This window comes from Salvelinus fontinalis, chromosome 33, assembly GCF_029448725.1.
Source record: "Salvelinus fontinalis isolate EN_2023a chromosome 33, ASM2944872v1, whole genome shotgun sequence".
Taxonomy (NCBI): Eukaryota; Metazoa; Chordata; class Actinopteri; order Salmoniformes; family Salmonidae; genus Salvelinus; species Salvelinus fontinalis.
Window position 1 is genome coordinate 48,955,781 of NC_074697.1, and position 27,517 is coordinate 48,983,297.

General features: G+C 43.6%; 1 protein-coding gene across 6 annotated transcripts in view; it reads left to right on the forward strand.

Annotated features, from left to right (window-relative positions):
- Positions 1-27,517, forward strand: part of dock10 (dedicator of cytokinesis 10) — a 173,096-nt gene that overhangs the window by 38,599 nt on the left and 106,980 nt on the right. For 4 of the 6 annotated variants that reach the window (XM_055896526.1, XM_055896531.1, XM_055896532.1 and 1 more), the window contains exon 1: positions 11,020-11,485. The exons of the other annotated variants lie outside the window; for them this stretch is intronic. In XM_055896526.1, the coding sequence (XP_055752501.1) occupies positions 11,318-11,485 (168 nt within the window). In that variant the 5' untranslated portion in view covers positions 11,020-11,317. Of the gene's footprint in view, positions 1-11,019; positions 11,486-27,517 lie in introns of those variants that run through there. 6 annotated transcript variants of the gene reach the window in all.

The window sequence follows — 27,517 nt, forward strand, 5'->3', positions numbered from 1 at the left end:
ACTTGTCCTCTGACTATTTTCCCTTGCACCGTGGATCCAGACAGGGTTGTCCACTCTCCCCCTTGTTGTTTGCTTTGGCAATCGAGCCTCTCGCCATTGCACTACGCTCTAATGATGCCATTCAAGGTATAATCAGGACGGGCTTAGAGCAGAAAGTCTCGCTATATACTGATGAACTCCTTTTGTTTATCTCCAACCCTGATACCTCATTGCCACGTGTCTTATCTGTTCTTAAAAAGTTTGGATCAATCTCAGGGTACAAGCTGAATCTAGGCAAGAGTGAGCTTTTTCCTGTAAATAAGGCTTCTTTTAAAGTGCTCTTTTACAAGTTTTCAGTTTAGGATTGTCCTGGATCAATTCACCTACTTGGGAGTTAAAGTGACAAGGAAATATTCAAATTTGTTTCAGGAAAACTTTGTTGCTCTAGCAAACAGTTTGAAACAATCTTTTACTTTTTGGAATTCGCTACCTCTTTCTCTTATTGGAAGGATTAATGTCATTAAAATGAATGTGTTGCCCAAATGTTTATATTTATTTCAATGTTTACCCATTTTTATTCCAAAATCTTTTTTTAATTCACTGGAACAAAACATTAATGTATTTTATTTGGGATGGCAAGGTACCGCGGATTGGTAGAAAACATTTACAGGAGCCTAAGGCACACATTGGGTGGTTTAGCTATACCAAATGTTCAGACATACTATTGGTATACAAATTTCAGAGCCCTTTTCTACTGGCTGCAGACTGATCCTACTGGCCCTAGACCACTCTGGGTCCAGATGGAGTCTGAATCGTGTCAACCTGCTGCACTTTCTTCTGTGTTGTGCTCGTCTCTCCCAGTGTCCCAAGGCAAAAGGTGGGTCAACCCAATTGTAAAGCAGTCTCTTAAAATTTGGAATCAGTTCCGTTTAGCCTTTGGCCTCCAAGGCTTTTCTCTATCAGGCCCAATCAATCAGAACATTTTATTTCCTCCATCTTTGAATGATGGGGCTTTTGCCATCTGGCACTCACTAGGCCTCTCCTCACTAGCCCAATTATTCTTTGATGATACATTTGCCTCTTTTGCTCAGCTACGGGAAAAGTTCAACCTCCCCCAATCCCACTTTTTCAGCTATCTCCCGACTAGGAACTTTGTCAGAGCTAACACACCTGCATTTCCCCATAGGCATGCGAATACAGCTATAGAGAGCATATTTGAGCTGAACAAGCTTCCTAGGGGTGCAATTTCAGATGTATATGCAATCATTAGTTACTTACAGAACCATTCTTTGGTGCCTTTTAAGACTCGATGGGAAAAAAATTTGAGGGAGGAACTTGGATGACACCTGGGAATCTGTGCTGCACAGGGTGCATTCGTCCTCTTTTAGCACTAGACACAGCCTCATTCAATTCAAGGTGGTTCACCGTATCCACTGGTCTGGGGCCAAACTTGGAAGAATATTCTCTGATTTTGATCCTACCTGTGTCCGATATAAAACGGAACCAGCCACACTGTTGCTTATGTTTTGGGGCTGTCATAAACTGTCAGGTTTCTGGGAATTAATATTTAAATGTTTCTCTGACTTATATATGACACTTATAGATCCGTCTCCCCTTACAGCCCTTTTTGGAGTACTGCCCATAGGTGCCCCCCTGTCAAGAATCCAGTTGGACACTGTTGCTTATACAACTCTTTTAGCTAGACGGGGGCATTAAGATTGATGATGTGCTTATTGATTGTGACCTGATTGTGACCTGTGGATGCCTTGTTCATCTCGCCCGGTCAGAGACTAAAATGTGAGCTTTTTCCCTGTTTAAAAAAAAAAATTATTTAACATTTTGTTCACGCTTACATAAAATGATTATTATATATTTTTTTCTTTTAAAGCTTTGTAAACTTTATTTTTGGTCCAGTGGATGGTCGGTCTGTGTCCATGACTGTCTGTGATTGGTGGCATTTCTCCACCCCTATCCCTTGACTGTTTACAGGAACAATGGTGAGGTGTTTGCTCTGTCCCTGTACTACAGATTGCCCTTTAACCTTTGTAGCCTTCTGCCCGGTGTGTTTAACTTGTCTAAAGTACGTTATCTTTAAAGCTAATTATTTATTTATTTATTTATTATTTTACTAGTTGAGTATATTATTTATATTGTTTTGTGTTGTCTTGTGTGTAAAACAAAGTTTTCAAAAACATATGTTTCCCATGCCAATAAAGCCCTTAAATTGAAATTGAATTGGGAGAGCGGAGAGAGATGACACAACATGCATCAATACCGGTGTGTGTGTGTGTGTGTGTGTGTATAGTAAAATACGGTATACCGCCCAGCCCTAATTGTAATGGTGTGTTCGTGGAGGTGGGTGTGTGTTGCTGTCACACAGATGTTGAAAGCCTTAATCATGGGATGTATACAGCTTCCCAAGATGGCCTGTTGTTTAGGGCCAAGATAACACCCTGAACAAATTCTATGGATTATACTAAACGCATACGGATTCTACGAAACTACTAAACATTACAGCTTATACGGTGCCTGTGTGCGTTCGTTTGTTAGGGTTGGGCAGTATCCAGATTTTCATACCGTTTCTGGACCATACCGGGTATACTGTATTACCGGAAGTGCCGCAGAAAACAATTTAGCCAACAGGGATGTTGATCCATGAGGGGATTGAATGTCTCTGCTGTAACCAAGACGCTTGATCTTGCCATCTAGCCACTTAGCTAGCAAGTCAGCAAACCAAATGCATAGCTGGAGCCCTGAGCTGGAGATCATTTATTTGACACATCTTAGATTTCTTATAGTTATACTTAAATAAGCAGTGGCGTAGCACACACCGCTGCAAAGCGTGCGTGCCCCCATCCAAAATAATAATAATAATGATTATTAATATTATATAGTAAAGTAACTTTTTCTCTTTAACATTTATTGAACAATGATGGTTTTCACTACTTTTAACCAGGGCCCATAGTCCTCTGGTCAAAAGTAGTGGGGAACCAAAGTGGGGGAACCAAAGAGGTGCACATTTTAGTTTTTGCCATAGTGCTACGCACTTGATTCCATTAATTAACTCATCACTAAACCTTTGAATAGTGATATCAGGTGTGTAGTGCTAGAGGGCAATAACTAAAATGTACCCCTCTTTGTGTCTCCATGACCAGGATTAAGAGACACTGATGTAGGGACGCTGCCAGAGGCTGTGGGCCAGTCCAAAAACAACTCCCTGCTCTCTAGGCTCCTGCACTTCACAGACAATAAATCCAGAAGAATTGAATTGGTATACACAGCAAACTGGTTTTCTGCTGAGGAAGGAGAGGGAGAGAGAGAAGGGGCCTCATCTCATCTTTGTGGTGGAGGAAAACTGATGAGATTGGTTGGTAGGGAGAGGAGCAATATACTGTATTGTGCATTTTCTATATGCAGAATTATTCACCCAGCACTTAGTGTAATATATTGTGATGTGGTGATTATAAATCAAATCAAATCAAATTGTATTAGTCACGTGCCGAGTACAACAGTGCAACACCTTACAGTGAAATGCTTACTTACAAGCCCTTAACCAACAATGCAGTAGTAAGAAAATAGAGTAAAGAAAGAAAGTAACACAATAAAAATAACAACGAGGCTGTATACAGGGTTGATTAATTATTGAGTCTTATGGCTTAAGGGTAGAAGCTGTTAAAGAGCCTTTTGAACCTAGACGTCGCTCTCCGGTACCGGTTGCTGTGCGGTAGCAGAGAACACAGTCTATGACTTGGGTGACTTGAGTCTTTGACAATTTTTTAGGCCTTCCTCTGACACCGCCTAGTATATAGGTCCTGGATGGCAGGAAGCTTGGCCCCAGTGATGTACTGGGCCGTATGCACTACCCTCTGTAGCGCCTTACAGTCAGATGAGGAGCAGTTGCCACACTTGGCAGTGATGCAACCGGTCAGGATGCTCTCGATGGTGCAACTGTAGAACTTATTTTAGATCTGGGGACCCATTCCAAATCTTTTCAGTCTCCTGAGGGGGAAAAGGCATTGTTGTGCCCTCTTCATGACTTTCTTGGTGTGTTTGGACCGTGATAGTTTGTTGGTGATGTGGCCACCAAGGAACGTGAAACTCTCACCCTGCTCCACTACAGCCCCGTCGAATGATTGGGGGAATGTTCGGCCCTCCTTTTTCCTGTAGTCCACGATCATCTCCTTTGTCTTGCTCACGTTGAAGGAGAGGTTGTCCTGGCACCACACTGACTGGTCTTTGACCTCCTCCCTATAGGCTGTCTTACCATTGAACAGGCCTCCACCGTTGTGTGGTCAGCAAACTTAATGATGATGTTTAAGTCGTGCTTGATCACGCAGTCGTAGGTGAACAGGGAGTACAGGAGGGGACTAAGCACGCACCCCTGAGGGGCCCCCGTGTTGAAGATCAGAGTGGCAGATTAGTTGTTGCCTACCCTTACCACCTGGGTGCAGCCCGTCAGGAAGTCCAGGATCCAGTTGCAGAGGGAGGTGTCTAGTGCCAGAGTCCTTAGCTTAGTGACGAGCTTTATGGGCACTATGGTGTTGAATGCTGAGCTGTAGTCAATGAACAGCATTCTCACATAGGTGTTCCTTTTGTCCAGGTGGGAAAGGGCAGCGTGGATTACGATTGAGATTGCGTCATCTGTGGATCTGTTGGGGCGGTATGCGAATTGGAGTGGGTCTAGGATTTCCGGGATGATGCCTACGGGGCGGTAGTCATTTAGGTAGGTTACCTTTGCTTTCTTGGGCACAAGAAACATGTAGCTATTACAGACTCGGTCAAGGAGAGGTTAAAAATGTCAGTGAAGACAGTTGGTCTGCGGATGCTTTTGTAGCGGTATTTATTAGAGATGGGTAAAGAAAGATTTTGTTCGGGCGCCAGGCCGGTATTAACCATGCCGAAAGGAAAAGAGTAGAACAGAGAGAGTACCACTACCAGACCCACACACATCAGCAGAAGAGATTGCCTAGAGTGTAGCCTGTTTACCAGATAGCCAGTGGAGAGAAAAGAGAATACACACCCTATAAAACCCAAAGCACAGGGTTCACCCCAACAAGACTACCTCATACAATAATAATAATGATAATAATGGAAGAGCAATTCAACAGCAACTTCATACAAGAAAGAACCCAGTCATCAACAGAGGATTTGCAATAATCTGTATTATCTTCCAGTGGATGAGTGCAGAGGGTATGAATGTGGGGGGTGTTCATAGACACAACAAAGGCCTTAAAAATGTCCACAATCTTCTCGGCCACATGTCAGTAGTTCATCCCACCTCAATACAGTTCAAATAACAATACACAACTTTAAAGCAACCTCCCTTTTAACTAAAATGTCCTCCCAAATACTTCTGACAGGGCAATAATAGTCCAGCTCCAATAAACTTCACTGGGAAGTGCATTAGGAAAATAGAGTCTGTTTCAGGATAAACCGCTGGAACAATGGAGGGAAGAGAAAGAGAGAAAGGGAACAAGAGAGATCTTAGCTGTGGTCTTCAGGCGTGCCGGTGTACTATCTGACTGTCTGATGGTTTGTTGGTTTGTAGGTTAAAGCTTCGCAACAATGTTGCTACTAATCCATGCGATCCATAACCGGCGCGGTCCCAAACGAAAACAACCACGACGTAGAGCGATCACACCGATGATTGAGTTAAATACTTTATAACTACATACGCTGAAAACAAACAAAACTTCTGCAGCATAGCACACACAATCAAACTGTCGTGCCACCCAAGAGCCCCTCAAAGAGCTGAACGAGCTGTCTTTATTTCCTCCTTCCTTACTGCTCATGCGCTCTTAAAGTGGCAGCGCACGGTGAAGGCTCCGTGCAGGATTTCGCCACACTTTGAGTACACATCCTGGTAATGCGTCTGGCCCCGTGGCTTTGTGAATGTTGACCTGTTTAAAGGGCTTGCTCACATCGGCTACGCAGAGTGTGATCACACAGTCATCTGGAACAGCTGGTGCTCTCATGCATGCTTCACTGTTGCTTGCCTCGAAGCGAGCATAAAAGGCATTTAGCCCACCTGGTAGGCTTGCTTCACTGGGCAGCTCGTATCTGGATTTCCCTTTGTAGTCCGTAGTAGTTTACAAGCCCTGCCACATCCGACGAGTGTCAGAGCCGGGTGTAGAAGGATTCAATCTTAGTCCTGTATTGACATTTTGCCTGTTTGATGGTTCGTCTGAGGGCATAGCGGGATTTATTTATAAGCATCCGGATTAGTATCCCGCTCCTTGAAAGCAGCAGCTCTAGCCTTTAGCTTGGTGCGGATGTTGCCTGTAATCCATGGCTTCTGGTTTGGATATGTACGTACGGTCACTGTGGAGACAACTTCGTCGATACACTTATTGGTGAAGCCGGTGACTGAGGTGGTATACTCCTCAATGTCATTGGATGAATCCCGGAACATATTCCAGTCTATGCTAGCAAAACAGTCCTGTAGTGTAGCATCCACGTCATCTGACCACTTCCGTATTGTGAGTCACTGGTAATTCCTGCTTTCGTTTTTGCTTGTAAGCTGGAATCAGTATAGAATTGTGGTCAGATTTGCCAAATTGAGGACGAGGGAGAGCTTTGTGCGCGTCTCTCTGTATGGAGTAAAGGGAAGCTGCAGCCTACAGCTCCGCTGTCTGATGTTAGTTACCATAACAACGATGGTGAGGGCTCTACTTCCCCCGGTGGCGGCGTGGCCCTCTGACATCTGGTAGTAATGAGGTAAAATTGATTAAGTTAGCCTCCATTAATATCCCCAGCCACTTTGAGCGCCACTTCTGGATGAGCATGTTATTGTTTGCTTATGGCCTTATACAGCTCCTTGAGTGCGTTCTTAGTGCCAGCGTTGGTTTGTGGTGGTAAATAGACGGCTATGAAAAATATAGATAAACTCTCTTGGTAGATGGTGTGGTCTACAGCTTATCATGAGGTACTCTACCTCAGGTGAGCAATACCTCGAGACCTTAATACCTTAATATTAGCTGTCACCAGCTGTTATTGACAAATAGACACACACCCCACCCCTCGTCTTACCGGACTTCTGTCCTGCCGATGCACAGAAAATCCAGCCAACTGTATATTATCTTTGTCGTCATTCACGACTCGGTGAAACATAAGATAATCTAGTTTCCAGTAATACAGTGCATTCGGAAAGTATTCAGACCCCTTGCCTAAAATGTATTAAATATTTTTCCCTCATCAATCTACACAATACCCAATAATGACAAAGTAAAAAAAGGTATTTGTTTTATCTTGCAAATGTATTACAAATAAAAAAAATGAAATATCACCCTTTACTCAGTACTCTGTTGAAGCACCTTTGGTAGCGATTACAGCCTTGAGTCTTGTTTATGACGCTACAAGCTTGGCACACCTGTATTTGGGGAGCTTCTCCCATTCTTCTCTGCAGATCCTCTCAAGCTCTGTCAGGTTGGATGGGGAGCGTCGCTGCACCGCTATTTTCAGGTCTGGAGCAGGTTTTCATCAACTATCTCTCTGTCTGAGGTCCCTCAACCCTGACTACTCTTCTCTGCAGCATGTCTTTATGGGAGAGTGGCCAGACGGAAGCCACTCCACAGTAAAAGGTACATGACAGCCCGCAGCGGCGCTGCCGCTGAAAAATATCCTCACAGCATGACGCTGCCAGCATGCTTCACCGTTGGGATGGTTTTGGCCACGTGTTGAGCGGTGCCTGGTTTTCTCCAGAGGTGACGCTTGGCATTCAGGGCAAAGAGTTCAATCTTGTTTTCATCAGACCAGATAATCTTGTTTCTCATGGTCTGATAGTCCTTTTAGGTGCCTTTTGGCAAACTCCAAGCGGGCTGTCATGTGCCTTTCACTGTGGAGTGGCTTCCGTCTGGCCACTCTACCATAAATACCTGATTGATGGAGTGCTGCAGAGATGGTTGTCCTTCTGGAAGGTTCTCCCATCTCTGCAGAGGAACTCTGGAGCTCTGTCAGAGTGACCATCGGGTTCTTGGTCACCTCCCTGACCAAGGCCCTTCTCCCCCGATTGCTCAGTTTGGCAGGGCGGCCAGCTCTAGGAAGAGTCTTGGTGGTTCCAAACTTCTTTCATTTAAGAATGATGGAGGACACTGTGTTCTTAGGGACCTTCAATGCTGCAGCAATTTTTTAGAACCCTTCCCCAGATCTGTGCCTCGCCACAATTCTGTCTCGAAGCTCTACCCACAATTGTGGGACCTAATATAGACAGGTGTATGCCTTTCCAAATCATGTCCAATCAATTGAATTTACCACAGGTGGACACCAATCAAGTTGTAGAAACATCTCTAGGATGGTCAATGGAAGCAGGATGTACCTGAGCTCATTTTTGAGTCTCATATCAAAAGGTCTGAATACTTATTGAAATACGGTATATGTTTTTTACTTTTCATAAATGTGCAAAAGTTTCTAAAAACCAGTTTTCGCTTTGTCATTATGGGGTATTTTGTGTAGATTGATGAGGAAATCGTTGTATTTAATCCATTGGGTGTGAGTAAGCTCTTAACCTGTTTGGGGTGCAAGCCCGAAATCGGCCGAAAATGACAACAGCTGCAGGGCGCGAAATTCAAAATCTATTTTTTTAAAATATTTAACTTTTACACATTAACAAGTCCAATACAGCATTTGAAAGATAAACATCTTGTCAATCCAGCCAACATGTCCGATTTTTTAAATTTTTTACAGAGAAAACACCACATATATTTATGTTAGCTCACCACCAAATACAAAAGTGGACAGACACGTATGAATATGATTATGAAGTATGAATTATGATTGAAGTAGCATGCACAAGCCAACCGAAATAAACTAAAACCAACCTAAAGAGCCCAGAAAAAACTACCTCAGATGACAGTCATATAACATGTTACACAATAAATCTATGTTTTGTTCATAAAAAGTGCATATTTTAGCTATAAATCAGTTTTACATTGATGCTACCCAAAAATGCTAATACATAGCTAGAGTCTGAATCCAGCCGGGAGTAGCCAGAGAAAATACATACACCAACGTCGGCTACTAATTACACCTCATAAAACATTTCAGAAAAACATATGGTGGATAACTAATGAAAGACAGATATCGTGTGAATAAAGCCAACATTTCCGATTTTTGAAGTGTTTTACAGCGAAAACACAATATATCGTTATATTAGCTAACAACATAAGCTAGCATAAGGCAGCATTGATTCTAGTCAAGCGCTAGCCTAGCACTGTTAGCAGAGTTAGCATACAACAGTTCGACATATATATGAAAAAGCATCCCAAATTGGGTCTTATCTTTCTTGATATTCCATCAGAATGTTGTAACGGGGTCCAATGTCCAGTAGAGTCTTTAGTTGGGTTCCAGAACGAATTATTTCCCTCTTTGGTTAGCAGGCACGATAGCATTGCGGCGCTAGAAAGCGTTTCTTCAAAAAAACGTCGTTTCATGTCGTTTCACATCTAAAGTCCAGAATAAATTGCAATAATATAATTAAAGTATATTGAAAAAACATACTTTAGGATGATTTTGTGACATGTATCAAATAATATCGTAGTCAGGCATCATATTCAACGTTATCTACCTTGTTCCAGAAGCCGAGAACAAATGATCCTTCGCGCCCGGAATTTTTTTTTAACTGCGCAGGTCTCACAAGAAGGTGTGTTATTCAGTCCATGGACGAGATATTCGACTCCTTTCAATTCTCACTTCCGCATTACAGTCTGACGAACGCCTGTGACGTGTCCCTATGGTCCTAAGTCAAAGGGCCTTTTATAGAGAAGGTCTTAAAGAGACACATCGCATTTTGGAAAACTCAATTCGGCTGGGAAAATGGCTGTAAAAATATTTCTGTTCGACTTAGAGAAACAATTCAAACCTTTTTAGAAACTACAGACTGTTATCTATCCAACAGTAGTAAATATATGCATATTGGAAAATAAAAAGTTTCTTAGGAGGCCGTTTGAAAATGTGCACACATTTTCCAGTTTTTTCAATATTCAGCATGCAGCCATAACAGGTTTAAAATGCGTATGGGCTTTTTGAATTAATCATCACCTTAGAAAGCACTGTCATTTCGTTGTTAGGCCTTGGAACAACATCCACAACTACCATATTTTCCACTTAGTTTCAACCTGTTTTTAAACCTCTTTCTTCAAATGGATCAATCACAGTGAGGTGAGTTTTTAAAGCACTGTTTTGATGTGATTTTCGATGGAATTTGCATTAATGTCAGACTGGTTAGAGGGACAATATAGCCCTGAGTACCAAGCCTTTAGGACCTGTATGGTCGTTAGTGAGTTGGGTACTACCATTGCATGTCCAGTGTGCATTTTATTGCGGTCATGATTCATGACTGTTGATGTGGTGGTAATACGGTCACCGCAACAGCCCTACTCACACCCTCTTTCTCTCTCTCCCCTTGCTCTGGCTCTTTCTCCCTTACTCTGTCCTCTCTCTCCCTTTCTCTCTTTTTCCCCTACTCTAGTCTCGCTCTCTTCGTTTTCCCTCCTCTCTTTCTTTTCTGTCTCTCGATTTATATTTATCTCCCCTCACTCTCCCTTTTCTTTCTCTGTGCTATTTAGCTTTTCGGTGCAGACTGCAGCACTTTAGGTACCGCTAAGTGAGTGTACAGTATGAGCTAGATTTCAAATTCTTAAGTGGGAGAGAGGGAGTACGGAGCGAGACATAGTGTGTGGAGTAGGTGGCTGGTCTGAATAGTTGAATGACGCTGTTACGGCTGGTGTAACACAGCTGGTGGTTTGGACACGCATGCACAGACACACACATACATGCACACACACACACACACTTACTCCTTTGCTTAGTGCAATTCCCAGAGCTCACTCCAGCTTGGACTGTCTTTTTACCATGTCCCTCTAAATCACGGCGGAATATTTGTGTGAACAGTATGTGTGGACGAGAGAGAGAGAGCGTGCACGAGAACTCGAGGGAGCGGGCGAGACTGGGTGCTAGTGTGTGTTTTTGGCTGTCAGTTCTGGTCAGCTGACGACCGTGTCCTGCTTCGATTGGAGGAGCCAGCTGTGTTCTGCTACAGTGTAGGCAGATCAGATCAGTGCGGAGAGTGGAGCGACAAGGCAGCCTCTGTCTGCTGCAGCTGGAGGGTCCCAGCGCTCAGCACCAGAGGAGAGCAGTACGAAGTAGGCAGGCAGAGCTGGAGCACCGGAGCTTTAGGGACTAACCTGGGCTAACCTAACCAGGACTAGGCTGTAGCTGGGGTTTCCTGAACTTAGCTTCACTGAGCTCCATTAGGCTGGTCCAAGGTCCGGGGGGCCAGGGCTGGGTGGTGAACCCAGGGCAGAGGGCCCTGTCTGGGGGTGACGTGGTTGGGTACCTGGGTATGGGCTGCTCGGCCAGCTTGGTGCTCCTCCAGGCCCTGCGTTCCGTGGGCCGGGCCAACTGTGCCCACATGTGCTCCCGCCAGGACCAGCTATCCTTGGACGCCCTGCCTCCCGGCAAGGGCCACGCCGCCACCGGGGGAAGTAGAGCCCTCACCATCGTTGTTATGGTAACTAACATCAGACTGCGGAGCTGTAGGCTGCAGCCTCCCTTCTTCCTTTGTTGGGGGCGGGCGGAGTGTAAGAGGGCTAGATGGAATCTGTTTTGGCTCCTTCTGTTTTTGGATAGGAGTGTTTGCCATGTGGTTTTAACATACAGCGAGGGGAGAATGTGTCCTCTGTGTGTGTGTGTGTGTGTGTGTGTGTGTGTGGAGGGTAATGTATTATCCAGGAGCGACGCATGATGTGAACAGAGCTGTGTGTTATTCCCTCTCAGCTGAGAGGGAGAGGGACGGAAACAGAGGCAGGGGGCTGCCAGGGTGGTGGGGGGTGGCTGGGGGTCAGTCCAGGGCAATATGGTTTCTGTGGGAAAAATGTGTCTCTTTCCTCATGTTTCATCTAATAGGCTGCTGATAACATGATGTGAGTGTTTGTCTAAGTCAATGGGTGAATGAATGAGCAAATTAACAAATGTAGGATACTGTACTGGACTGGCCAATATTCTTATGTTTCTGTCTGTGAGTGAACGCGATACTGATTGTGCAATACCCTTTGGATCCATTATTAGGAGCAGTAGGGTGAAGTTGTCCCTATATCCTGCTCTTGGGTCAGTTTAGCATTTTCTCTATTAAGGTTAGGATTTGGGAAGGGAAGCCGATCCAAGATCTGTACCGAGGAAAAGCTTCACCCCAAAGTTTATGAAGGCAGTAATGAGTTGTGACCGCTTGGTTCATGATTGTGAACTAAATCAGTGGTGAGTCTGAGACTGACGGGTGAGGTTATACTCAGGGTGGCAAGGCGGTGCTGAGGAACAGGGGTGTACAGATATTTAATAGTTACCCATGTTGAATGGTGACAACAATCCTGGCTGTATCTGTATTTCAATGTCCTTCCGTCTGTCCAACCATCCCTCTGCCTGGTCATTGTAGGGCCATTCCCCATCTCGGGGACAGGCTTCCATATTCCCAGAAATCCTTTGTTTCCTGAGTGCTGAATGCATGGTGACATTGAAGAAATGGAAAAATGTCAGGCTCATTTTGGCAGGCGTGTGAGCCATAAAGTTTGCCTGACGACTCAAAATGAGGGGTGTTGTACAAAAACAAAGTCATCAGCGATTGGACCTAAGTATCAAAGTTAATGACGAATTTTCTAAATGTCGCTTTAAACACGTGTGTTTTGGCTCTTGCTTAACTGATCGTTTTCTGGGCCGAATCAGATGGTGTAGAACGTATTTCCATTCTAGACATCGTAGGGGAGATGTTGTCCGTGGGTGTGATGTAGCATTTGGCCGGAGCAAGGAGTTTGGGGAACCAGGCAACCATAAAGTCCCCTCTTTCTTTTCTCTCCGCTTTCTTCCCTCTCTCTCTCTCTCTCTCGCTCTCGCTCTCGCTCTCGCTCTCGCTCTCTGCCTCTCTGCCTCTCTGCCTCTCTGCCTCTCTGCCTCTCTGCCTCTCTCTCTCTCTGCCTCTCTCTCTCTCTGCCTCTCTCTCTCTCTGCCTCTCTCTCTCTCTGCCTCTCTCTCTCTCTGCCTCTCTCTCTCTCTGCCTCTCTCTCTCTCTGCCTCTCTCTCTCTCTCTGCCTCTCTCTCTCTCTGCCTCTCTCTCTCTCTCTCTCTCTGCCTCTCTCTCTCTCTGCCTCTCTGCCTCTCTCTCTCTCTGCCTCTCTGCCTCTCTGCCTCTCTGCCTCTCTGCCTCTCGCTCTCTGCCTCTCTCTCTCTGCCTCTCTCTCTCTCTGCCTCTCTCTCTCTCTGCCTCTCTCTCTCTCTGCCTCTCTCTCTCTCTGCCTCTCTCTCTCTCTGCCTCTCTCTCTCTCTGCCTCTCTCTCTCTCTGCCTCTCTCTCTCTCTGCCTCTCTCTCTCTCTGCCTCTCTCTCTCTCTGCCTCTCTCTCTCTCTGCCTCTCTCTCTCTGCCTCTCTCTCTCTGCCTCTCTGCCTCTTTCTCTGCCTCTCTCTCTCTGCCTCTTTCTCTGCCTCTCTCTCTCTCTGCCTATCTCTCTGCCCTTCTGCCTCTCTCTCTCTCTGCCTATCTCTCTGCCCTTCTGCCTCTCTCTCTCTCTGCCTCTCTCTCTCTGCCTCTCTCTCTGCCTCTCTCTCTCTGCCTCTTTCTCTGCCTCTCTCTCTGCCTCTCTGCCTCTTTCTCTGCCTCTCTCTCTCTGCCTCTTTCTCTGCCTCTCTCTCTCTCTGCCTATCTCTCTGCCCTTCTGCCTCTCTCTCTCTCTGCCTCTCTCTCTCTGCCTATCTCTCTCTGCCTATCTCTCTGCCCTTCTGCCTCTCTCTCTCTCTGCCTATCTCTCTCTGCCGGGAGTGTTTTGTAGTTGAGAGGCCATGTAAAGGGCTCTGTCCTTACTTTCTTTCAATATTTATTTTCTATGGTGGAGAGTTAACACACTGTTAGTTAGTTTTTTTCAAAGTTAGGGAGGAAGAAGACAGTTTTAGTTTCCTGGGGTTTGAACGGTGTGGTGTGCACGATGGCTTCGCAGCCTTGGGCGAAGGAGACGCTGTCATTACGGCATGGATTCAGGTGTGTTCCTGAGAATGGAGTTAAGGTGAAGGAGGTTCTGCTCATGGTCGGCGAACAGGTAGGAGCTGAGTTTATACATTCCGCATCCAGAATGAACAAAGCTGTGGTTGTGTTCATGAAAAGAGTGAGTTTGGTGGGTAGGTTGATTGCTAGTGGAATATTTGTAAGGGATGTGTTGGTGGTGTAGCTGAGGCTGGGTCTAGTCATGCTATGGATGGTGGTGTAGCTGAGGCTGGGTCTAGTCATGTCATGGATGGTGGTGTAGATGAGGCAGGGCCTAGTCAGGTCATGGATGGTGGTGTAGATGAGGCAGGGCCTAGTCAGGTCATGGATGGTGGTGTAGATGAGGCAGGGCCTAGTCAGGTCATGGATGGTGGTGTAGATGAGGCAGGGCCTAGTCAGGTTATGCTAGTGGACGAGGAGAGTATAGTGGGGAAGGGCTAGCGACTAGGGGCGGTGGAGGAGGGTGTCAAGCGGAGGAAGAAAAAAGGGGATAAGAAAGGAGGTGGGAGGGGAGAGGCTGGTGTGTGGTCAAAGGTACTAAGGAACCTTTGCCTGTTGTTAGGGGGGGGCCCTGACTAGAGAGAAAGGTCAGGTGGTCAGAATGGGAGATGGAGATGAGGAGGAGGAAGGTGAATCTGAGGAAGAGGACGATGATTAGGCTTTTTTCCCCCAGACTCCTCATCAATGGGTCCAGAGCTGACAGCCAGTCAGGCAGAGTGGTCAAAGTACATGAGACTAAAGGGTAAAAGGTTCGTCTTGAAGCTTTATTTTGCGTACCAGGAAAGTTTGTAAGATCAGTATAGCACGCTATGAAAAAATGAGGGGCATGGTGTCCTCTCACCAAGGTTGAGAAAGTGGGTCACAACTGTGCATAAGGGTCTATCTTCAGATGCTATTTAGATGAATAGTTTTTTCTGGCACTGGGGCTTTTTGAACTTTGCTATTGGTCTCTTTCTTTGCTGGCTTTTCTCCCACTTCTTATGGAGACTCTTCGGGTAGGCTCGCTTAATATACAGTTCCAGTCAAAAGTTTGGACACATTCAAAGGTCATTCTTTATTTTACTATTTTCTACATTGTAGACATCAAAACTATGAAATAACACATATGGAATCATGTAGAAACCAAAAAAGTGTTAAACAAAATGAGAATCTTCAAAGTAGCCACCCTTTGCCTTGATGACAGTTTTGGACACTCTTGGCATTCTGCTTTGCTGGTGACACTGTCTGTGATTTATTTAGAATTCAAGACACACTTAACCAGCATGGTTACCACAGAATTCTGCAGCGATATGCCATTCCATCTGGCTTGCACTTAGTGTGACTATTCCGAGGCCCACCCATGGCTGCGCTCCTGCCCAGTCTTGTGAAATTTATAGATTAGGGTCAAATTATTTTATTTATATTGACTGATTTCCTTATATGAACTGGAACTCAGTAAAATCGTTGAAATGGTTGCATGTTGTGTTTATATTTTTGTTCAGTAGACTGCAGTCCCTGCCATTCCTCTCCCTCATCTCTGCTTCTCTATCTCCTCCCTCTCTCGGCAGAGAGTGTTGGGCCAGTAACCAAAAGGTTGCTGGTTTGAACACCCAAGCCGACAAGGTAAAGAATCTGTTGATGTACCCTGAAGCAAAGCACTTAACCCTAACTTTCTCCAGGGAAACCTTACTACTATGGCTGAACCTGTAAAACAACACATTTCCCAGCAACTATCTGGTTTATGTGACAATAATATATTTCTTTTTTTATCTGCCTCCTTCCCATGTTCATAGGAGTATGATATTCTCACTTTCTGTACTCTCTAGCCCTCTCTTTACTCTCTTCCACCCTCTCCGTCCACATCTCCCCCCTCTCATTCTCTCTGTCCCTCGATCTCCCCCCACCCTTTCTCTCTCCCCACCCTCTCTCCCCCCTCTATTTCTCCCTCTCTGCAGTAGATGTGATCCAGATGGCGATAGCTGCAGTCTGATCCTGGACCCTGTCCTGTGCTGTCTCAGCACTAGGAAACATACACACTCTGGCTCCCATTACACAGCAGATTATTACTGCCTCCCAAACGGCAACCTATTTCCTACATAGTACTGTGCACTACTTTCGACCAGAGCCCTATGGGTCCTGGTCAAAAGTAGTCCACAATAAAGGGATAGAGTGCCATTTTGGATGTAAACAGAGATTGTAATTGAGATAGACATTCACCAGGTTCTACTGGTGGCCAAACTCTGAGATATTATATGGCCTTGGACCTTCCTTGTCAGCTCTCCTTTTCATCAATTTCCTTCTGTCATGTGTTTTCTCGCATCCTCTCTCTCTCTATTTTCTCTCTCTCTCCCTCCCTCGTTCTATTTTGTATCTATCTCTCGTTCTCGCTCTCTCTCTCGCTCTCTCTCTCGCTCTCTCTCTTACATTTTCTCTCTCGCTCTCTCGTTCACGCCCCTGTTTGATTAGCAGTTGCTAAAGGCCTGCGCTCATTCTATTTTGATACTGCACAGCTGCAGTTTACTGAGAATCAGCACAGGGGTGGATGGAAAGAACGGGAGAAAAGAGGGAGAATGGGTCTGTTTGGTGGGATGTGGAAGTGAGTGAGGCTGGAGAAGAAAGAGGGGGAGATGGAGGGATGGAAGCAGCCCAGACAGCTGGAGCGGAATAGGGGGGGGGCGAGGGAGGGCGGGAGAGAGAGAGGGGTGGTTGGATGTTTGATGGGCTGCAGGTGTTTTAGCAGCTCGTTAAAGGACTTAATGGGCTGGTATGTAACAGAGCCTGTTGATACACACTGACTGAGATTTTCTAATATTGAGCAATTATGGAACTCGAAATACACTGAAGAAAAATATAAATGCAACATGTAAAGTGTTGGTCCCATGGTTCATGAGCTGAAATAAAAGATCCCAGAAATGTTCCATATTCACATAAAGCTTATTTCTCTCTACTTTTGTGCACAAATTTGTTTACATCCCTGTTAGAGAGCATTTCTCCTTTGCCAAGATAATCCATCCACCTAACAGGTGTGGCATATCAAGAAGCTGATTAAACAGCAGGATCATTACGCAGGTGCACCTTGTGCTGGGGACAATAAAAGGCCACTCTAAAATGTGCAGTTTTGTCACACAACCCAATACCACAGATGTCTCCTGTTTTGAGAGAGTGTGCAATTGTCCACCAGAGCTGTTGCCAGAGAATTTAATGTTAATTTCACTACCATAAGCCGCCTACAATGTAATTTCAGAGAATTTGGCAGACCACGTTCCAATCGGCCTCACAACCGCAGACCACGTGTAACCACGGCAGTACAGGAACTCCACATCAGGCTTCTTCACCTGCGGGATCATCTGAGACCAGCCACTCGGACAGCTGATGAAACTGTGGGTTTGCACAACCTAATCATTTTGGCACAAACTGTCAGAAACCGTCTCTGCGAAGCTCATCCATGTGCTCGTCGTCCTCACCAGGGTCTTGACCTGACTGCAGTTTCGGAGTCGTAACCGACTTCAGTGGGCAAATGCCTACCTTTGATGGCCACTGGCACGCTGGAGAAGTGTGCTCGTCATGGATGAATCCCGGTTTCAACTGTACCTGGCAGCTGGCAGACAGCATGTATGGCCTCGTGTGGGCGGGCAGTTTGCTGATGTCAACATTGTGAACAGAGTGCCCCATGGTGGCGGTGGGGTTATGGTATGGGCCGGCATAAGCTACGAACAACGAACACAATTGCATTTTATCGATAACAATTTGAAGAGATACTGTAACGAGATCCTCAGGCCCATTGTCCCATCACTTCATGTTTCAGCATGATAATGCAAGGATCTGTACACAATTCCTGGAAGCTGAAAATGGGACAGTTCTTCCATGGCCTGCATACTCACCAGACATGTCAACCATTGAGCATGTTTGGGATGCTCTGGATCGACGTGTACGCAGAGTGTCCCAGTTCCTGCAAATATCAAGCGACTTCGCACAGCCTTTGAAGAGGATTGGGACAACATTCCACAGGCCACAATCAACAGCCTGATCAACTCTATGCGAAGGAGGTGTGCTGCGCTGCATGCGGGACATGGTGGGCACACCAGATACTGACTGGTTTTCTGAGCCACTATCCACTTTAAAGGTATCTGTGACCAACAAATGCATATCTGTATTCCCAGTCAAGTCAAATCCATAGATTAGGGCCTAATGAATTCATTTCAAGTGACTGATTTCTGTATTTTTGTATTTAACCTTTATTTATCTAGGTAAGTCAGTTAAGAACCAATTCTTATTTACAATGACAGCCTAACAAAAGGCAAAATGCCTCCTGCGGGGACAGGGACTGGGATTAAAAATAAAAATGTAGGACAAAACACACATCACGACAAGAGAGACAACACTACATAAAGAGAGACTTCAGTCAACAACACAGCATGCATAGCAGCAACACATGACAACACAGCATGGTAGCAACACAACATGGCAGCAGCACAACAGGGTAGCAGCACAAAACATGGTACAAACATTATTGGGCACAGACAACAGCACAAAGGGCAAGAAGATAGACAACTATACATCAGGCAAAGCAGCCACAACTGTCAGTAAGAGTGTCCATGATTGAGTCTTTGAATTAACCTGTCTAGGACACACGTTCCGCTAGCGGAACCCCCCCCACATTCCACTGAAAAGGCAGCGCGGGAAATTCAAAAATATTTTTCCGAAATATTTAAATTTCACACATTAACAAGTTCAATACAGCAAATGAAAGATAAACATCTTGTGAATCCAGCCAACATTTCCGATTTTTTAAAAATGTTTTACAGCGAAAACACAACATATATTAATGTTAGCTCACCACCAAATCCAAAAAAGCACAGACATTTTTTCACAGCAAATTTAGCTTTCACAAAACCCACAAATAGAGATAAAATGAATCACTAACCTTTGAACATCTTCATCAGATGAGTCATATGACATCATGTTACACAATACATTTTATGTTTTGTTCGATAATGTGCATATATATATATATATATATAAAAGAATCTCAGTTTACATTGGCGCGTTACGTGCAGTAATGTTTTGATTCCAAAACATCCGGTGATTTTGCAGAAATACTCATAATAAACATTGATAAAAGATGCAAGTGTTATTCACATAATTAAAGATAAACTTATCCTCTATGCAACCGCTGAGTCAGATTTCAAAATCAACTTTACGGAAAAAGAATAATCTGAGAACGGCGCTCAGAGCACAATCCAGCCAAAGAAATAGTCGCCATTTTGGCGTCAACAGAAGCTACAGAAACACTATAAATATGCACTTACCTTCAAATAACTTCATCAGAAGGCACTCCCAGGATTCCCAGTTCGACAATAAATGACTGAAAAGTTCCATAAAGCCCATCATTTAGCCACTTGTTGTTAGCATGTTCAGCCCACTAATCCATTTTCATGACGCACGAGCAATCCCTCCAGACAAAAACTAAAAAAGTTCCGTTACAGGTCGTAGAAACAAGTCAAATGATGTATGCAATCCATATTTAGGATGTGTTTAACTTTAATCATCAATAAGGATCCAACCGGAGAATTTCATTGTCTGAAGAAAGAGCATTGGAACGAGAGCACTCTCTCTCGCTCGCGCGCAAAATGAGACTGAGAATTTCTGAAGACCACTCAGTAAAATAGCTCCTATGAGCCCCTCCTTTATAGTAGAATCATATAACCAAAATCTAAAGACGGTGACATCTAGTGGAAGCCCTAGGAAGTGTTTGCTCATCCATAACTATAAGGGGTATCATTTGGCACTGTTTTGAAAATCGAGTTCTCACTTCCTGTTTGGACTTCTTCTCAGGTTTTTGTCTGCCAAATGAGTTCTGTTATACTTACAGACATAATTCAAACAGTTTTAGAAACTTCAGAGTGTTTTCTATACAATAGTAATAATATGCATGTATTACCTTCTGGGACAGAGTAGGAGGAAATTCCGTTTGGGCACGCAATTTGTTCAAAGTGGAAATGCTGCCCCCTGTCCCGATGAAGTTTTAAGAGATAAAACTGTCCAGTTTGAGTGTTTTTTGCTGCTCGTCGCTAGCTGCAGGGAATTGAAAAGACGAGTGACCCAGGGATGTGTGTGCTTTGGGGACCTTTAACAGAATGTGACTGGCAGAATGGGTGTTGTATGTGGAGGATGAGGGCGGCAGTAGGTACAGTATCTCAGATAGAGGGGAAGGAAGGCCTAAAAGGGTTTTATAAATAAGCATCAACCAGTCGGTCTTGCATCAGGTATACAGAGATGACCAGTTTACAGAGGAGTATAGAGTGCAGTGATGTGTTCTATAAGGAGCATTGGAGGCAAATCACTTACTGGAAGTTTAGAGGTGTCAATCATTCATCTCACATTGTGTGTGTGTGACACTGTTTCCCTGATCTGCCAGAGAAAAGTGGTTTGTGGTCTAACTGTTGCTAAGAGCAGCAGAGGGGGCTAGCTAGAGAGAAGATAGAGAGGTACATAACATATGGAGTGTGAGACACCTTTAACGTCAATTATCAAAACGTTTGTAAACTGATTTTCTTTTTCTTCACATATGTTGTAGCTCAGATCCTAGTTTACATCATCTGAGGTGTTTGTGTTGTGCCAGCCATCGGTTGAGACACAGCATGCTCTTGAACACAGGGTAGGCGTCAATTAAATCATAGAAATAGAGTCCATAGAATGGACCTGCAATTAGCTGTTACACCATTGACATTGAAATGTAATTAAAATGTTAGCTTTGATTTACTACCACAAAGATGTTTTTTCTATTATCTATATTTTTATTATTATCTATGGAAGTTTTAAAACAACATGTATTCCTAATCAAGTAAAATATTCCCTGATGTGTGGACCACCAACCGTCTTTGTGGTACTAATTACAGCTGCACCATCGAGAGCATCCTGACCGGTTGCATCACCACCTGGAATGGCAACTGCTCAGCATCCAACCGTAAGGCGCTACAGAGGGTAGTGCATATGGCCCAGTACATCACTGGGGCCAAGCTTCCTGCCATCCAGGATCTATATAGTCAGAGGAAGGCCCAAAAAATGGTCAAAAACTCCAGTCACCCAAGTCATAGACCGTTCTCTCTGCTACTGTACGGCAAGCGGTACCGGAGCGCCAAGTCTAGGTCCAAAAGGCTCCTTAACAGCTTCTAACCCCAAGCGATAAGACTGCTGAACAATTAATCAAATGGCCACCCGGACTATTTACATTGACACGCCCCCTTTGTTTTTACACTGCTGCAACTCGCTGTTTATCTATGCATAGTCACTTTACCCCTACCTCCATGTACAAATTACCTCGACAAACCTGTACCCCGCCCCACATTGACTCGGTACCCGTACCCCCTGTATATAGATTCGGTATTGTTATATTATTGTGTTACTTTTTGTATTTTATTTTTGACTTTAGTTTATTTAGTAAAGTTTTTATTAACTCTATTTCTTGACCTGAATTGATAGTTAAGGGCTTGTAAGTAAGCATTTCACAGTAAGGTCTACACCTGTGCATGTGACAAACTTAGATTTGATTTGAAAGTTAAAATTGTAATGTTTAGTAGCTACATTTATCAGCCAAGACATGAAACCCACCATTTATTCAAGAGCATGCCGTGTCTCAACCGATGGCCGGCACAACACGAACACCTCAGATTATGTCAAATAGGATCTAAGCTACAACATAAGTGAAAATGAAAAAAAGTATGTTTTACACATTTTTAGATAATTGGTGGTTAAAGAAAAAAAAAAATCCAAATGTTTTGTAAAAAAATCTAGAAATTATGAAATAGCTTTACAACCCTGATTTCTAAGCTTTCAAGTGATATCAAACTCAACCGTTTATCTTTTGAGTGATTGTAACATACATACCTACAGATTCCAGGGTTTTTCTTATTTTTACTATTTTCTACATCCTCTTAAGGATTATCCCCTTTTTTTCAATATTTGCCTAAAATGACATAACCATATCTAACTGCCTGTAGCTCAGGCCCTGAAGCAAGGATATGCATATTCTTGGCACCATTTGAAAGGAAACACTTTTAAGTTTATGGAAATGTGAAATTAATATAGTAGAATATAACACAATAGATCTTTTGTATTTTTGTATTTTTTTTGTACCATCTTTGAAATGCAAGAGGAAGGACATAATGTATTATTCCCGCTCAGGTGCAATTTAGATTCTGGCCACTATATGGCATCAGTGTATGTGCAAATTGTTATATCCAATGAACTATTGCATTTCTGTTCAAAATTTTGTATCAAGACTCCCCAAATGTGCCTAATTTGTTTATGAATAACTTTGCATGTTCAAAATTGTGCACTCTACTCAAACAATAGCATGGTATTATTTCACTGTAATAGCTACTGTAAATTGGACAGTGAAGCTAGATTAACAAGAACTTAAGCTTTCTGCCAATATCAGATATGTCTATGTCCTGGGAAATTTAATTTTTTACTTACAACCTCATGTTAATCGCATTAGCCTACGTTAGCTCAACCGCCCTGTGGAAGGGACACCGATCACGAAGAAGACATCAAAACTATGAAATAACACATGGAATCATGTAGAAACCTAACAAGTGTTAAACAAATCAAAATATATTTTATATTTGAGATTCTTCAAAGTAGCCACCCTTTCCCTTGATGACAGCTTTGCAAACTCTTGGCAATCTCTCAACCAGCTTCATGAGGTAATCACATGGAATGCATTTCAATTAATAGATGTGAATAGTTCAAAGTTAATTTGTGGAATTTATTTCCTTCTTAATGCGTTTGAGCCAATCAGTTGTGTTGTGACAAGGTGGGGGGGGGGGGGGGGGTATACAGAAGATAGCCCTATTTGGTAAAAGACCAAGTCCATATTATGACAAGAACATATTAAATAAGCAAAGAAAAACAACAGTCCATCATTACTTTAAGACATGAAGGTCAGTCAATCTGGAAAATGTGAAGAACTTTGAAAGTTTCTTCAAGTGCAGTCCCAAAAACCATCAAGTGCTATGATGAAACTGGCTCTCATGAGGACCGCCACAGGAAAGGAAGACCCAGAGTTACCTCTGCTGCAGAGGATAAGTTCATTAAAGTTACCAGCCTCAGAAATTGCAGCGCAAATAAATGCTTCACACCTTTCAAGTAACAGACACACCTAAACATCAACTGTTCAGAGGAGACTGCATGAATCAGGCCTTCATGGTCAAATTGCTGCGAAGAAACCACTACTAAAGGACACCAATAATAGGAAGAGACTTGCTTTGGCAAAGAAATACGAGCAATGGACATTAGGCCGGTGGAAATCTGTCCTTTGGTCTGATGAGTCCAATTTGAGATTTTTGGTTCCAACCGCCATGTCTTTGTGAGACGCAGAGTAGGTGAACGGATGATCTCCGCATGTGTGGTTCCCACCGTGAAGCATGGAGGATGAGGTGTGATGGTGTGGGGGTGCTTTCCAGGTGAAACTGTCTGTGATTTATTTAGAATTCAAGGCACACTTAACCTGCATGGCTACCACAGCATTCTGCAGTGAAACACCATCCCATCTGGTTTGGCTTAGTAGGACTATCATTTGTTTTTCAACCTGACAATGACCCAACACACCTCCAGGCTGTGTAAGGGTTATTTGATCAAGAAGGAGAGTGATGGAGTGCTTTATCAGATGACCTGGCCTCCACAATCACACGACCTCAACCCAATTGAGATGGTTTGGGATGAGTTGGACCGCAGAGTGAAGGAAAAGGAGCCAACAAGTGCTCAGCATATGTTGGAACTCCTTCAAGACTTTTGGAAAAGCATTCAAGGTGAAGCTGGTTGAGAGAATGCCAAGAGTTTGCAAACCTGTCATCAAAAGGTGGCTACTTTGAAGAATCTAAAATCCAAAATATATTTAAATTTGTTTAACACTTTATTGGTTACTACATGATTCCATATGTGTTATTACATAGTTTTGATGTCTTCACTATTATTCCACACTGTAGAAAATGGTAAAACATATATAAAAAATCCTTGAATGAGTAGGTGTGTCCAAACTTTTGACAGGTTCTCTATATGCTTGGAGTCAGGAAGCAGGTGCAGAAGGTGAGTTTAGTGATAAGAAAGACAGATAAACAATAACAGGAGAAGCGTACTGAACGTGACCAAAACCAAAACGGCCTGATGACTGAGGCTCCTGAGGGCATAAAGGGAGATTAATCATGGTGATGATGAGGTCCAGGTGTGTGTAACGATGGGGAGCAGGTGTGCGTAATGATGATGCCAAGACCGGTGGTTAGTAGAGCCGGAGCGAGAGTAGGCGTGACAGTGATGAAGACATGGCAGTCTCATTGTAGGTGAGGTATGCAAAATGGGTCAATTTTGAGCACCTTTATCTCCTGAATGTTTTGGCATCAAAACGTGACTGAAATCTAATGGCAATAGCCCTATGCTAACATATGCCTGGAGAGTTGTTGAGCTGGGTGTGTGTCCCAAATGGCACCCTATTATTCCCTATATAGTGCACTACTTTTGTCTAGAGTCCCTATGGGCCCTCGTCAAAAGTAATGCACTATGTATTGAATAGGGTGCCATTTTGGATGTAACCCTCATCTCATCTCTCCCATTCAGTGTCTGTCAATGACTCTTCCTGTAACCCCTATCTGCATCATTCTTCTTATGTGTTGGTTTGTGTCAAAGTCATGCTGCATTACAGCTTTAAACTCTTGTGCCACGGTGGTGTATTTTTGGTGCTTTTCCCTGGTGTTGTATTGACCACCAATGGATGGAGAGAGTAAAATCAATTGCATTTTCTCCTCTTTTTAAATGATCAATAACATGAACAGATCTTACAGTAGCTTATGTAATCAGGTTAACAGCACTCAGACTCAGGTTGCTTCCAAAATGGCACCCTATTCCCTATATAGTGCACTACTTTTGACAGAGCTCAACAAGCCCTGGTCAAAATTACAGTAGTACACTATGTAGGGCGTGGGACAAAGGCTCAGAGGCTGTGACGCAACAGGGTCAGTTCCTCAAACTAGTTGGCAGCTGACCGCTCTCAGTTCTGCAATGAAATTTCATCAAAGGTAGTGTGTGTGTGTGTGGATGGGGGGGCGGGGGGTACTGTGCGCGCGTTCGTGCTTGTATGTATGTACAGTACCAGTCAAAAGTTTGGACACGCTATCCCCCCATTCCAGGTGACTACCTCATGAAGCTGGTTGAGAGAATGCCAAGAGTGTGCAAAGCTGTCATCAAGGCAAAGGGTGGCTACTTTGAAGAATCTCAAATATAGATATATTTTGATTTGTTTAACACTTTTTTGGTTACTACATGATTCCATATGTGTTATTTCGTAGTTTTGATGTCTTCACTATTATTCTACAATGTAGAACATAGTAAAAAGAAAGAAAAACCCTTAAATGAGTGTCACGCCCTGACCTTAGAGAGACTTTTTTATGTCTCTATTTGGTTTGGTCAGGGTGTGATTTGGGTGGGCATTCTATGTTCTTCTATGATTTGTGTTTCTATGTTTTGGCCGGGTATGGTTCTCAATCAGGGCCAGCTGTCTATCGTTGTCTCTGATTGGGATTCATACTTAGGCAGCATGTTTTGCCACCTTAGGTTGTGGGATGTTGTTTTGTTTGTTAGCTCTGTGTAGCCTTCAAGACGTGACGTTCGTTGTTTTGTTGTTGTATTGTTTGGTGTTCGGTTTTAATAAAGAAGCATGAACACGTACCACGTCGCACCTTGGTCTCATCCTTCCGACGAGCGTTACAATGAGAAGGTGTGTCCAAACTTTTGACAGGGACTGTATGTATGTACAGTGCTTCAGAAAGTATTCACACCCCTTGACTTTTTCCACATTCTGTTGTGTTACAGCCTGAATTTAAAATGAATAACATTGAGATCTATTGTCAGTGGCCTACACACAATAGCCTATAATGTCAAAGTGCAATTATGTTTTTCGATTTCTTTTACAAAGGAATAACAAATGAAAAGCTGAAATGTCTTGAGTCAGTAAGTATTCAAGTATTTAGGCAAACCTAAATATGTTCAGGAGTAAAAATTTGCTCAACAAGTCACATAATAAGTTGCATAGACTCACTCTGTGTGCAATAATAGTGTTTAACATTTTTGAATGACTACCTCATCTCTGTACCCCACACATAAAATGATCTGTAATGCCCGTCACTTTCAAACGCGTTCAACCACACAGACCAGTGAGGTTTTCCAATGCCTAGCAAAGAAGGACACCTATTGGTAGAGAGGTAAAAAAAAAAAAAAAAAGCAGACATTCAATATCCCTTTCAGCATGGTGAAGTTATTAATTACACTTTGGATGGTGTATCAATACCCAGTCACTACAAAGATACAGGCGTCCGTCCTAACTCAGTTGCCGAAGAGGAAGGAAGCCGCTCAGGGGCCAATGGTGACTTTAAAACAATTAGAGTTTAATGGCTGGGATAGGATAAAACTGAGGATGGATCAACAACATTGTAGTTACTCCACAATAGTAACCTACACAACAGAGTGAAAAGAAGGAAGCCTGTATAGAATAAAAATATTACAAGGCATGCTTCCTCTTTGCAACAAGGCACTAAAGTAATACTGCAAAAAATGTGGCAACGTAATTCACTTTTTGTCCTGAATACAAAGTGTTACGTTTGAGGCAAATCCAATACAACACATTACTGAGTACCACTCTCCATATTTTCCACCACAGTAGTGGCATCTTGTTATGGGTATGCTTGTAATCGTTAAGCATTAAAAAAAAATGGAATGGTGCTGAGCACAGGTTAAATCAAAGAGGAAAACCTGATTCAGTCTGCTTCCCACAAGACACTGGGAGATGAATTCACCTTTCAGTCGGGGGAAAGGCCAAATCTACGCTGGAGTTGCTTGCCAAGAAGGCAGTGAATGTCCTGAGTGGCTGAGTTACAGTTTTGACTTAAATCTGCTTGAAAATCTATGGCAAGACTTGGAAATGGTTGCCTAGCAATGATCAACAACCGAGACTTACCCATTTTTAATTCAGGCTGTCCAACAAAACAGTTGGAATAAATCTTGTACTTTCTGAAGAAAGTGTATGTATATTTGGGTGGCAGGTAGCCTGGAGGTTTAGAGCGTTGGGCCAGAAACCGAATGGCTGCTGGTTTGAATCTCTGAGCTAACTAGGTGAAAATGATGTCGATGTGCCCTTGAGCAAGGCACTTAACTCCTGTAAGTCGCTCTGGATAAGAGCGTCTGCTAAATAACTCACATGTAAATGCGTGTCCTTTACACACATCGGAGGCACGCGTATCGGTCCTGCTTGTGAGTGTGCGTGCGTGTTTGTGAAAAGAAAGCGAATGAGAGGGTGTGGCATTGATTGCAACCAAGGAGACGAGATCATAACTGAGAGTGTCAGAATGGCAGTTTGTAAGAATTCAGTTTGTGTGACATAGCGGGGAGATGTCAGTCTAGTCTAGACCAACGTGTCTACGTACTGTAGTGTCAGTCTTACGGAGCTGTACTTCCACTACTAAGTATTGCCCTGTAATGTTACATTGGCTACTG